At 40.1% G+C, this 14512-nt stretch overlaps 1 protein-coding gene across 1 annotated transcript; it reads left to right on the top strand.

Annotated features, from left to right (window-relative positions):
- The first annotated feature begins 263 nt into the window (after positions 1 to 263).
- On the top strand, positions 264 to 13649 carry LOC121389543 (serine protease hepsin-like). Its single transcript, XM_041521210.1, has 6 exons — positions 264 to 392; positions 2399 to 2576; positions 3020 to 3126; positions 5622 to 5762; positions 10838 to 10998; positions 13345 to 13649. Exons 2-6 carry the CDS (start codon positions 2470 to 2472, stop codon positions 13507 to 13509), a joined length of 681 nt encoding a protein of 226 aa, XP_041377144.1. The 5' UTR covers positions 264 to 392; positions 2399 to 2469; the 3' UTR covers positions 13510 to 13649.
- The last annotated feature ends 863 nt before the right edge of the window (positions 13650 to 14512 follow it).

The raw sequence follows: 14512 nt of genomic DNA, 5'->3' as shown, positions 1-14512 counted from the left end.
AGACCGACAGCGCACCAAGCGAGTGCTTTACCACTGGGCTACGTCCCTCCACGACTGATTTTTTAAACATATTAAAAATGGCCGTGTTCTAGGTTTTTTACAACCCCATTGTACTGGCATTTCGTGTGGATGTCCTCCCCCTCCTACAACAACAACGACGACGACGACGACAACGACACCACAACCAACAACAACGACGACACCACCACCAACAACGACGACGACAACGACACCACCACCAACAACAACGACGACACCACCACCAACAACGACGACGACGACACCATCAACAACAACAACGGCGACAACAACAACATCAACACCACCAACAACAGCACCAACGGCTGCGGCGACCACCACCCAGCCATCTACAACTACCCCGGCACCACGAAGTAAGTGATTATTTTCTTCCAACTCCTAACATATTTGGTAGTGATTTAAGATAATTTTGCTGATTGGTGGGATTTTAGCCAAAACGCGACAACCATCTTTAAAAATGGCTGCATAAAATAGCACTTCGTTACCGATCCAGAATGTCCATCAAGTTATTTCGAACACTTCAGATACCAGTCTAACTAAAAATCCATGTTGGACCTGTTCAATAATTTGGTACTCTGATTCGGTCTGGCTCATGGACTACATGCAGAGACAAAAGAAACACGAAAAAACAAGTTAAATAGTTATCGTTTGTTTCATTTAACGACACCATTAGAGCACACATCGATTTATTAATCATTGGCAATCGGATGTGAAACATTTGATAATTCCGGCATAGTTCTTCCACTCCTGTGAAGTCTTCATTTTTCTTCTAGAGGAGGACTGCCACTCCCTAGACCAATACAAACGAATCGTGAAAGAGAGTTAAAAGTTAATGTGCGTTTCATTTAACGACGTCATTAGATGAAGAAAAGAAGGTATAACACATTTACGGTTATATGGTGTCGGGCATATGGTTACCCACACAGATATTGAGGGAGGAAACCCGCTGTCGCCACTTCATGGGCTACTCTTTTCGATTAGCAGCAATGGATCTTTATATGCACCATTCCGTAGACAGGATAGTATATGTTTGGTCTACAGAAGGACTGCCACTCCCTTGACCAATACAAACGAAACGCAAAAGAAAGAAAGAAATGTTTTATTTAACGACGCACTCAACACATTTTATTTACGGTTATATGGCGTCAGACATATGGTTAAGGACCACACAGATTTTGAGAGGAAACCCGCTGTCGCCACTACATAGGCTACTCTTTCCGATTAGCAGCAAGGGATCTTTTATCTGCGCTTCCCACATGCAGGATAGCACAAACCATGGCCTTTGTTGAACAAGTTATGGATCACTGGTCGGTGCAAGTGGTTGACACCTACCCATTGAGCCTGGCGGAGCACTCACTCAGGGTTTGGAGTCGGTATCTGGATTAAAAATCCCATGCCTCGACTGGGATCCGAACCCAGTACCTACCAGCCTGTAGACCGATGGACTAACCACGACGCCACCGAGGCCGGTGAAACGCAAAAGAGTTTTGAGTTAAAAGTGGTTTCATTTAACGACACCATTTATCGATTTATTAATCAGCGGTTGTCTGGTGTTTTTTAGTTTGACACCCAATAGCCGATGTATTTTTTGTGCTGGGGTGTCGTTAAACATTCATTCATTCCATTCTTCTTCTTTTCCTTTTCTTTTTTGAGGCACTGTATAACACCACGTTGACAATTCTATCCTTTGAATCGGGGTGGGGGGGACGTAGCCCTGTGGTAAATCGTTCGCCTGATGCGCGGTCGGTCTGGGATCGATTCCCGTCTGTGGGTCAATTGGGCTAGTTCTCGCTGCAGCCAGTGTACCACGACTGGTATATCAAAGGCCATGGTATGTGCCATCCTGCCCCAAAAGAAACTAACTCCTGTGGATCAGGTTAAATTGTACATTCAGTTTCTACTTCCATAAATAATTTATCTACGTATCGCATCAAAACCTACTGGTCATATTGTAAACATGGAGCTGTGAATAAGGAATATGTGTTGGGGGGGGGGGGGGGAAAACAAAGGTCGGTCTCTGGTGAAACCAAAGTTCAAGAATTGATGCCATGATGTGGCTTCTTGTGGGGGGCGGTTCTTCTTTTTGCAATTATTTATTTATTGTTTAAGCATGGATTCCACAGAAGGTAAGTATATTTGATACCGAATTTGATATTTAAATTGAAATCAGAATGCACACCCTAATTCATGCACAATGATATTTGGGTCCAAATCCAGTTTTACGTCATAGCAAGAAAAACCCGAAGAAAAATTGACGTTATATCGAGGGGGGGGGGGGGGGGGTTGAAGCGCGAGGGTCAAAATCGAAACGCGCGCTGACCAGACACTATAATTTTATTTTGCTTGGCCTTATTTTCAGGTTGCAGCCTTCCAGGGCTCTCTCCGCGCATTCTGGGCGGGAGCACGGTGAGTGTCTGCGACAGGCCGTGGATGGTGCACTTCGTGGCGGACACCACTGACGGATTTCTCCCGACGTGTTCCGGAGTTCTCATCAGTAATACGAAGATCTTGACGTCAAAACCATGCGTGGACGAATTGTATGTTTTATAGTTCCCATCTCTCACTGTCTGTCTCACTGTTTCTCTTTGTGTCTCTGTCTCTGTCTCTCTGTCTCAATTTCTCTCTCTCTCTCTCTCTCTCTCTCTCTCTCTCTCTCTCTCTCTCTCTCTCTCTCTCTCTCTCTCTCTCTCTCTCTCTCTCTCTCTCTCTCTCTCGCTCGCTCTCTCGCTCTCTCTCTTTCTATGTGTGTGTATGTGTGTGTCTCTCTCTCTGACACGCTTCGGAGGGCTGATTGCCTGTCTGTCTGTATGTATATTTTCGGATTCTATCTCTTTCTAACTCTTTCCTACTATCTCTAGTTGACATGCGCGACCAGGACTCACTCTATAGCTGTTATTTCTCTAACAGTGAACAATATGCATTGGTGTTTAAACACTAGGGTCTTGCCCTTTAATGTTTTCATGTGGTATTTTTGTTTCAGTTTACTACACGAATTTTGGAGCTCCAAAATGGTTGCCCAATTCGCCGACTCTGAGAAATATCTACAAACACAGCGGAAGGTCACTCCAGAAAACGTTAACGTAAATGGTAGGTAGCCTGATGTTTAAAACTTCAAAACATAACTCTCATGAGACATGAACTTTTATAAAAGACATATTGTCGAATAGATTTTTATAATTTATTTATTTATAATTTATTTATTTATAATTTATTATTTAAAATGTTTCTTTTGACGATTGGGCGGGACGTAGTCCAGTGGTAACGCGTTCGCCTGGTGCGCAGTCGCTCTAGGATCGATTACCGTCGGTGGTCACATTGAAATATTTCTCGTTCCAGTCAATTCACCACGACTGGTATATCGAAGGTCGTGGTATGTGTTATCCTGCCTGTGAGATTTTGCATATAAAAGATCTCACGCTACTAATGAAAAAAAAAATATCGGGTTTCCTCACTAAGACTATATGTCAGAATTATCAAAACAAATTTGATATCAAAGAGCCGATGATTAATAAGTCAATGTGCTCTAGTGCTGTCGTTAAACAAAATAAACGTTAACTTTTAACGGGGATCATGATCTACCTGAATCGAAAGAGGTGCTTTAGTCGTGAGGTCGTTTTTATTCAGCAGACCATTTGGATTTTTCACATCCACATCGGCACTCCACAACTGGTATGAGCTGTCCCGTCTGGGAACGTGCATTTATAAGACCACTTTGCTGACGTTGTGAAAGTGCAGCCGGTCTTCTATAAGAACTGTCGGAATTATCAAAAGTTTTACATCGAAGAGTCATGATGGATGTATGTGTTCTAATGTAGCTATCGTTAAACAAACGAAACTTTAGATACATACCAGGCCCATATAAACCGGAAGGTGGAGCGTGGTGGGGGGGGGGGGGGGGGGAGGTGACTGTGCCTCCCCCACTCGAGGAAATAATTTACGTTTTATTCCCCCCCCCCCCCCTCCCCAATATAAAGGTGAAAATATGTTTGTGCCCCTTCTCAGTATAATAGAGTCTGTGCACCCCTCTACTACAGGTTCTCCACTCCCACCCCTCCACCACCTATCCAGATATTGTTCCTACGGGCCTGCATACAGCTGAATAATGGATGAAGTGCTTGTAAGTACTCAGGCAGAAATGACAGTTTGCGTTTGAGCTACTACAAATATTTGGATAACATGAAACACATTATACATGTTTATTATGACACCGACATTTCATTCGAGAATACGTGATTAATGCGTAACTTTAGTTGCTAAAAGTGCTCTGTCAGTCAAAAACATAATGCAATGGTTGTAAACTAAGGATAGTTCATTTACACTGTTTAATAACATTTCATACAGTGCTAACACAAATATAGTAATAACGCCCTTATATTGAATTGCAGGTAATAGTGGGACATTACTACTACTAATCACAGAACCGATTTTGCATGGAACAATACTGAGTCAATTTTCTAGAACGGAACATTTTCAGTTTAGGGGGTTTGGGCTAAGTTTGGAGAATATATATATATATATATATATATATATATATATAGATTCATCGGCTATTGGATGTGAAACATTTGGTGATTTTGACATATAGTCTAAGAGAGGAATTCATTTACATTTGTTTCATTAGTAGCAAGGGATCTTTTATATGCACCACCCTACAGGCAGGATAGCACATATCACGGTCTTTGATATACCCGTCGCGGTGCTCTGGCTGGATGGAGAAATCAGTATGAATAAATGGTGGTGTATTTTTGTTGAAAGACAGTAAAGAGTTTCGCGCAAGTTTGTGGTTATTTACATTAAAATTAGCAGTTGACGTTGCATGACGGTACTTACTCATTAATTGGATGTACAGCAAAGAACGACTATAATTATGTTTACATCCGAACTGTTTTACGTTATACTTACAATGTTCATGTACGTCTTGTCGAAGTTATGTTTCACTGATTACCTTAGTTTCGTTACGCCTATTCATATTTTAAGTTAAAGGCATACAGTCACAGATTTAAGGACCTTATTTCTCTAAAAATGGATAGTAAATAAAAATTACAGTAATTGTTGGAAACCAAATCTAGCTATCGCATCACCTTAACTGAACCATGATGGAGTGAAATAAATGTCATCCCTCTCGGCAATTTTAATTTTTGAATTATGGACCATTGCCATAATTCAATTATTTTCACAAAATGTCATTAATAAATGGAGTATGGTGGTTATGAAGACTGTTGAATAAAGTACATTTAGGGACAAATAAAATTATATTTGTTCATGTAATACTTTGTTAGACCATTAAATAGGTCAGTGGTCTGTGACAATATGCCTTTAATACAGATAGATAATCAAAGAGTATATGAAAACAACGACATATTTCCATGTTATTTTAAGTGTCATTCTGTAATTAGCGGATAACTATGTTGTATTTGACCATTTGCGAACTTTAATGCTGGTTCTATTGAGCAAATTGAGTTTTATCGGCGATGGGAAACGGAGACGATAAAACGGATATTTGCACATTTTTGCATTATATATACATATTGAATTAGAACTATTGTTTTGTGATTGTAGTAACAAAGGATCTTTAATTTTAGGAAACCTCGCCATAGTGACAGTGAGGAAGGTTCCACTGGATGTAGACTTTTGTATAGACAAGGTCTGTCTCCCCGATGAGAACACCGTCTTCTCGGAAGATGCCAACCAAAAATGCAAGACCGCGTCATGGGGACTGCCAAGTACGTGAGCTACCAGAATGCTGGATTAGGGCCGTACCTGTCGCAAATAAATGGGGGAGGGAGTGGGGGTGTGTGTTGTATGACAAGAATCAGGACATAGTGGTATATGGCCTTCTTCAGCTAAACTAAAAAGGCAAAGATAAAACAAATACTTATTTTGGTATAAAAGGTCCATTTTAGTCTAGCTGAAGAAGGCCATAAGCAAATATAACAAAGAGGCGTTTAATAGCTTTATCTTATATGGCATATATGACATCTCATGACATCTTGGGCCGATAGCTGAGGTGTGTACCCAGGACAGCGTGCTTGAACCTTAATTGGATATAAGTACGAAAATAAGTTAAAACGAAATGAATGTCGTATTTTCGTTTCAGGGGCGATTGTTCCAGCTAGATATTTAACGGTGGGTTGTTTGTTTGTAGCAGTCCAAAATGTCCAAACTGCCTAAGTTGTTCCCATTTGGAACAAATTGTGCAGTGCTCGGCCCAAGATGTCATGAAATGTCATATATGTCATATAAAATAAAGATATTAAACGCTTCTTTGTTACACTTGCGTATGACCTTCTTCAACTAGATAAAAAAAGGCACTGTTTTTCCAAAATAAGTATTTGTTTTATTTACCAACTCTACTACACTAATTGGTGATTGGTCCAAAGTCTATCTAATAAGAGAAAGCGAGATGGGCACGTTTTAAACAACAATGGTATCTAACGGACGCATGTGTAGTATTTTATATTTTTACATATCCCCTAAAGCCAAATTTGAAAGGAATTAAAACGTCATTTCCAACTAATGCTAATACGTCAGAAGGCAATGATTTTCGTTAGTGTTAATTTCACTGGACGGTTTAGCTTTTTGGGGGTAAGAATTTCGTTAGTGTTAATTTCACGGGACGGTTTAGCTTTTGGGGGGTAAGTCATCACCGTGAACCATCTAATAAATCGATCTTCGACGAGTGGAATATAGCTGTGTGATACCAAAAATCTTTCACATTGTTCTGTCCAACGAATGTTTAAAAATATATATATATACTGTGCCAAATACGTTTAGCAATTACGTACAAGATATGAAATACAGACAACCTGATTGGATGTTGAATTTATTTGTACACATTATTTCATTGATACAGCATTTCTGAATGTAGCCAGCAGTAACACGTTGTCACGGTGTCAACGTCGTCACTTTAATGTCAACTGATGAAACGGAGGGGTACATCTACCAAAATGTTGAGAGAGGCTCAATAATATGTGTGTGCACCAGCGGTATTGATGAAAGCAGTACATCGTCGTCTCATGCTTCTAATGAGACCATTAATCTCAGGAACAATAATTGCGTTCCATTCCCGGTTCAGAGCAATTTGTAGGTCATGGACATTAAGGATATGAGGATGGTTTTCGCGTACCCTACGGCCCAGTAGGTCCCATGCATGCTCAATTGGGTACAAGTCAGGGGACTTTGGTGGCCAGTTCAACACTTGGATGTGGTTCCGCTCAAGAAGATTAGTGGTTAGCCTAGCGGTATGTGGTCTAGCGTTGTCATGTTGAAACAGAGAGCCAGGATGCTGTTGCAGGAATGGAATGACCACTGGTGTAATGATCTCGTCGCAGTAACGTTGAGCAGTCATGTTTCCGTGAATGAAAACGAGATCTGTTTTACCTCCACCATGAATGCCGGCCCAGACCATGACGCTGCCACCGCCATATCGGTCATGCTGAATGACGTTGTCTGCATCATATGTTCTCCCCGTCGCCTCCATACACGACGCCTACCATCCGCAAACTGAACACAAAACCTGGATTCGTCTGTGAATAATATCTGATTCCATTGTCTGCGTCGCCAGTGTTGGTGTATTCTGGCCCATCTCAGACGTTCCTGAATGTGACGCGCTATCAGGGGAACAGCAACAACAGGGCGACGTGCTTGTAATCCAGTAGCATGGAGACGGTTACGGACAGTTTGAGCATGAATTCTAGTGCCTGTGGTTTGCTGCAAAGTACGGGCTAAACGAGGAGCACTTTCGAACCTGTGACGTCGAGATGACGTCACTAAATACCTATCCTCCCTTGGAGTAGTTAATCGTGGTCTACCAGAACGTGGTCGATCTCGCACTTGCCCAGTTTGGTGTAGGCGTTGTCGGAGTCGTGATATGGTACTGTCATGAACACGAAAGTACTGAGCGACGTCGTGTACGCCTTGGCCGGCGTTAAGCCGTCACATTGCTTCATGACGTTGATTTTTCGTTAAGCCTGGACGGCGACCCATTATAACAGGATAAATTCTTCCTTTTGTTTTTGGATAATGTTGGTTCAGTGCATCAAAATGTGATTTCAATACATCCGTATTGCACGCGCTTCTGCGACAGCACGAGCGCACCGCGTTTGCACGTGCAGTACACATAGCGGCGTGCGATATGACAAATGGTGTTCTTTTCATTACCCAAAGCGACAGGGCATATGCAACCAACATATTACCAAGTTTTATCACTTTATTTTAATTTATTTGGAAGCAACAGTCATTTACAAAAACTTGGTAAACTTTTTTCGTTAAGTATATATATATATATATATATATATATATATATATATATATATATATATATATATATATTTCATGCTGAAAAAACATTGATGAAATAAATGGATTAAAATCGGTAAGTGCATCCATTGTAGTGTGTATTTCCTCGCTGACACTGCTCTAGTTCATCTGACTGGACAGGGGGCGGGTCGTGGTCCAGTGGTAAAGCGCTCGCTTGATGCTCCGTCGGTTTGGGATCGATACCCGTTGGTGGAAACATTGGGGTATTTTTTGTGCGAGCCAGTACACCGCGTCAGATATATCAAAGGCTGTGGCATGTGTTATCTTTGTCTGTGGGATAGTGCATATGAAAGATCCCTTGCTACTAATGGAAAAATATAGTGGGTATCCTCACTAAGACTATATGATAAAATTGCCAAATGTGTGACATCCATTTGACGATGATTAATAAACCAATGCCCTCCAGTGGTGTCGTTGAACAAAACAAACGTTAAACACACTTTAGCTGATAGTACAAATACAACACAAGTATAACTGACGGCGTTTGTTACGATTAAGCGATCTGTATTTTACTTGGGTACGTTCGGTACAAATATATTCTCGCATGCTATTCTTATCGATCTGATTGGTCCTGTCAGATGCATTTAATATTAATCATTTAGAAAATCAGTCTAGCGAACGTTTTGTAATGCCACGAAGCACAAACGCCAACTGAACATGGATGGTTCTATTTAAGGAGTGTCTGTTATTTCTTTTACGAAGTTTGTAGATGATTTGTTTTTCATACCCAGATGAACGTAAGAGAAATAACAGACAATACTTATAATTAAATTTGAATCATACTTTCTAATAATAACACAAAAAGTTCAATAAGACAACTTGCCCATATAAAATGACGTTAAGAGATACGACGTTCCCTGAGTTCATCGAGAAATAATTCCATTTTATAATTACCGTTTTATAATAGGCGTCTGGATTGGTTAAAATGCTATCACGTGATCTAAAAAAAACAAAAACGTTCATTCATCCATGAATGTAAAAACTTCACTGTTTCGGTAAACAAATAAAAACAGAATGTTATTACCGGTCCTACTTTTTATCAGTTACTTCAACAACGGAATCCCTGAGAATTCCATCGTTTCTATTTGTATCCCAATATCGTTTGCTCTGTGAGTGACAGTAATAAACTGACAGACGACAATCACAGACCTACACCGCACAGTCTGCGAGCCACTGCAATTTGGGCTTTAAACGACTCCGGTTTTGAACTGAGATACATAATGTATATGACAGGCCACAAAAACGAAGCTTCTATAAGAAGTTATAGCAGAGAATGCTCAACAAATCAAAAGCGAGACATGAGCGCAGCCTTCGTGCACAATTCGGCGACCTGTCCTATCCGAGAATAATATCACACGATCAAAAACTTCCTCTGACATCCACACACACACATCAAGTCAGTATTCACATTCACAATTAGTTCAAAATTCATACTCTAACAGCCTTACAACAAATCGTCCATTTAAGTATATAGATAGTTCAATTCTTAAGTAATTATCGTTTGATATTTTTGAATAAAAACTGTTTGCGTTATCAGTTGATGCTCAGTTATTTTAAATTGTATAACTTTTGATCCACATTTGATTCAGAAAATTAAGCTTTATAAAACCTTATTTAAATCATTGTAATGAATCGGAGATTTGACGGGAAAAAACCCGAATGTAACTTTCTAAGGAAATTCCCTTATTTGTGTATTGATACAGTTGTTTATCATTGTGAATGGAGGTCGATTGGGTTTTTTTAATATAGTTTTGTATAATGGCAATATTAATGCTACGCCAGTGTGTAAAACGGTTTTTGTGTTTATCATCTAATGAATGTCAAAAATATAACGTTCAATTCTTAATTGAACAAACTTTCGTAATAAATGTAACAGAAATTTAAGAATTTCGTAATTGCATAATGAGTTATGTCCCCTAATTATGAAATTTTAATAGGATAACTACCATACTAGTTTCAGCAAGTATATATTTTTGTTGTGGTTGTTTTCAACGTTTGTTTATTAATTTTTTTCCAGCAGGGTGAGTTTCTAAAAATTTTTAAAAATAAATAACTCTTACCCGTGATGGACATGCCCGAAATTTTAGTGGAATAGTGCATGTAAAAAGCTCTCTCTCTCTCTCTCTCTCTCTCTCTCTCTCTCTCTCTCTCTCTCTCTCTCTCTCTCTCTCTCTCTCTCTCTCTCTCTCTCTCTCTCTCTCTCTCTCTCTCTCTCTCTCTCTCTCTCTCTCTCTCTCTCTCTCTCTCTCTCTCTCTCTCTCTCTCTCTCTCTCTCTCTCTCTCTCTCTCTCTCTCTCTCTCTCTCTCTCTCTCTCTCTCTCTCTCTCTCTCTCTCTCTCTCTCTCCAGGTGTTTAAGTATTGTACATGTATGTAGTTCCACACATAACCGGTGTCTATGTAATTTAGGCCCTGTTTGTTTTTAACCGGAAGTACCACGTACCAGTTTCAAATAATTTTAAACGTGTGAATTGTTTTCAGATCCGTTTGATCAGCTCCAGGAGACAGACGTCAACTTGTGGTCTGTGGACATCTGTAACGGAGTTCTTGACACTCTGACCCGGTACAACGTAGTTAACATGACCGTGCCAAGCGACGGAGTTTGTTCCAGTCCAATAGGGTCCAAGAGCTCCGCATGTGACGTAAGTAGTCTGTCTTGCTACATTTTGCATTTTAAAGGAACATTCCTGAGTTTGCTTCATTGTAAGATGTTTCCGACTAATAAAATATTTCTACGATTAAACTTACATATTGAATATATTTTCTTGTTTAGAATGTCAGTATCTGTGTATTCAATGTGTTTACGGTCATCTTAATATTTGTAAGAAGCCCAAATTGTGTTTTGTCTTCAAATAATTTCGTTAAGTACGAAAAAACATATTTTAGGAAATAAAATGAAATTTACCCTAGTACAAATATTAGAACGACCAGAAACACGTCTAATATACAGCCACTAATATGTTATGCAGAAAAATATATTTGATACGTAATTACAATCGTTAAAAAGTCTGTGTTAATCGATAACATGTTAAAAATTGCATCAGACTCAGGAATGTCCCTTTAATTAGTCAAAGGCAGGACGCAGCCCAGTGGTAAAACGCTCGCCTGATGCGCAGAATCGATCCCCGCCGGTAGACCAGGTTTGATTTCTTTGACGACACCATTGGAGCACATTGATTTATCAATCATCGTCTTTGATGTCCAACATTTGAAAATTTTGACATATAGTCTTAGAGGGGAAACCCGTTACATTTTTTCATTAGTTGAAAGGGATATTTTATATCTGCCATCCCACAGACAGGATAGCACATGCCGCTGTCTTTGATAAACTAGTCGTGGTGCACTGGCTAAAGCGAGAACGTAAGTACATTGTCTTGCTACATTTTACATTATGATTAGTCAAAGGCAGGACGCAGCCCAGTGGTAAAACGCTCGCCTAATACGCGGTCGGTCTAGGATCGATCCCCGTCGGTGGACCCACTCGGCAATTTCTCGTTCCAGCCAGTGCACCACGTCTGGTATGTGGGATGGTGCATATGAAAGATCCCTTGCTACTAATAGAAAACAAAATGTACAAGGTTTCCTCTCTAAGACTATATGTCAGAATTACCAAATGTTTGTCATCCAATAGCCGACGATTAATAAATCAATGTGCTCTAGTGGTGTTGTTAAACAAAACAAACTTTATTTAAACTTTTAATTTAGTTCTAGCTGACGAGACTGCGCATAGTGTTCACATTTCGTTATTTACAAAAGGAACAGATCGGTCCGAAAGGCAAGTATTTGTTTTGGCCGTATGGTGTATTGCTCCACCCGAACTGCGAAATCCCTCGAAAAATTATTTGTTTAAATAGTTTATTTTTAGTAGTCAGAGGCTTATTGTAATCTCGTAGTCAAATAGATGCATTCGGGAAAGATTGCTATACGTACAGTGCATACTGGGATGCTGTGTCTTTTTCTTTTTGTTTAAAACACGCACTCCTTGTTAGAAAGACCCCGCATACGCTCATCGATCAAAATAAAATAACTTCCATTGTAATATTAATCTATTAATCCACCGCACTTAAGCTTGGTATGTACTGGGTTCGCCTCCTGGTACCGGCTGCCACCCAGAGCGAGTTTAATGACTCACTGGGTAGATGTAATTACACCACTCCGACTTCGAAATTCTCTCTCACTAACTACTAAACCACTGTTCGTGACGGATTAGCCACACCCTTGAAGTGTGTGTGCCCAGGCTAGTATGATTGAACCTTAATTGGATATAAGAAGAATCTTGGTCTGTGTCCACTAGTTGGACGCCGCTTTATGTAACTGTTTTAGATGTAACTCAGCTTTTCATTTGACGTGTTTTACTCTGGGCTTTTTTTTAAATGTTTCACTCTTGTTTTTATAGGGGGCGGTCGGTCTAGGATCGATCCTCATCGGTGGGCTATTTTTCGTATCAGTCAGTGTACCTCGACTGGTATATCAAATGCCGTGGTATGTGCTATCATGGTTGTGGTATATAAAATATCCCTTGTTACTAATGAAAACAAAATAGCGGGTTTTCTCTCTTATGACCACGTCACAATTGACATCCATTAGCCGATGTTTAATAAAACAATGTGTTCTAGTGGTGTCGTTTAACAAAACAAAAACAAATTTAACTTGTTTTTATATTCACTCTCCCAGAAATGTAGTCATAATAGCTGTTGATGCATGGCATATTGGTTTATTGGAGTGCGCCGTGCGGCCCAATACCTGTGACTTCAGCACTCGAGGTTTCTGTTAGGGTTATCTCACACTTAGTCCATATCAGTCTAGCCTCTACCCATTGACCAGTCCAGCTTGGGTGTCCCTGGCAGAAGCGAAAGCTCCTGCTGGCATAGCTCTTTGGGTCACCGAGACATACATGACCCCTCACCACGTCAATGAATGGACCGAGATAATGTCTTGAAATACCCTCATACATACATGTAAACATGTTTAATATTTCTCTTTCACAGATTGACGGGGGAGGCATGTTGTTGTGCCAGGACCAGGCAGACACAACCGGTCAGAACTGGATGTTAGCTGGTGTGACGTACGGGACCCCGTGTGACGAGCGTGCCCCCAACACATTTGTCAACGTCACCAAGAATCTGGAGTTTATCTTGGCAAACATGGCTTAATGGGACAAACAAAAAGTGACGTGGGACCCTGTGGATTATCAACGTGGAGTCAGACACAGCAGAGAACAGCTATGCGCCAAAGTTAGACACCCATGTTGTAATTCCTACAGGCTAATAATTGAAATAAAATGCAGACAAAACGTAAACTGTTTTTCGTTTTGTTTGTTGAAGTCGACGTTAATTAAAACTAAAGTCCGTGCCCTAAAGCCATTACAGGTAGTACTAAACCAAATAACTTCCGGCTGGTCAAAGTTCGAGGTGCACCGAACTTTTGATAGAGAAGTGAACACCACAAGTCCTGTGATTGGTGATATATGTGAGTGTGTTGTAAAAAAAAAAAAATTCATCTTGGCAAAAAATGTATGCAATTTTATTTCATCTAATCCCACTGTGACAAGTGGCCTTGTGCTTGAAACATGTATTGGGTACCTGTAAACAAAAGTATTCGAATTTTGTGAGAAACTAGGGTAGTCATAGATGCTACCCGTTATCTCAGAAATGAGCAGCTTGACTCCCATTTTTACTGATTCATTTTAAGGGTGAGGGGTGGTAGTATTTATATCCGTTTATGTCGATTGATACGCTGCAGGTAGGAGTTTTAGCCACATATGTTACTATTGTCGTCTATGGGATTTGATTTGGTAGTATACACCCTACAAGTTAACCTTGAAAGAAAATGAGCATTTTTAAAAGTTAATTAAACAAAAAACAACGATATTTTCATTTACATAAGTTTGAGGAAAACAAGAAAAAAAAGACATGACATAGCACGTTTCATAATGCTTGTGTCAGACTGTCAAGTGTTACGACGAAGTTGGCCACATTGCCGATCTCACTTTTCTACAACTGTCTATATGCAAGTCTGAGGGCTCTTACAACTCGATTCTTGTTGTATACAACTCCTACGACCGATTATTGGCACAGTTTTAACTTGCTGTTCAACGGGTATGGATCGCGTTTTGACGGAAATGTCATTGTCCTGTTGTGGATGAGATGTACTATA

This window comes from Gigantopelta aegis, chromosome 14 (genome assembly GCF_016097555.1).
Source record: "Gigantopelta aegis isolate Gae_Host chromosome 14, Gae_host_genome, whole genome shotgun sequence".
NCBI classification, from domain to species: Eukaryota; Metazoa; Mollusca; class Gastropoda; order Neomphalida; family Peltospiridae; genus Gigantopelta; species Gigantopelta aegis.
The sequence above is the reverse complement of the archived record's forward strand: the minus strand, read 5'-3'. Positions and strand labels throughout refer to the sequence as shown.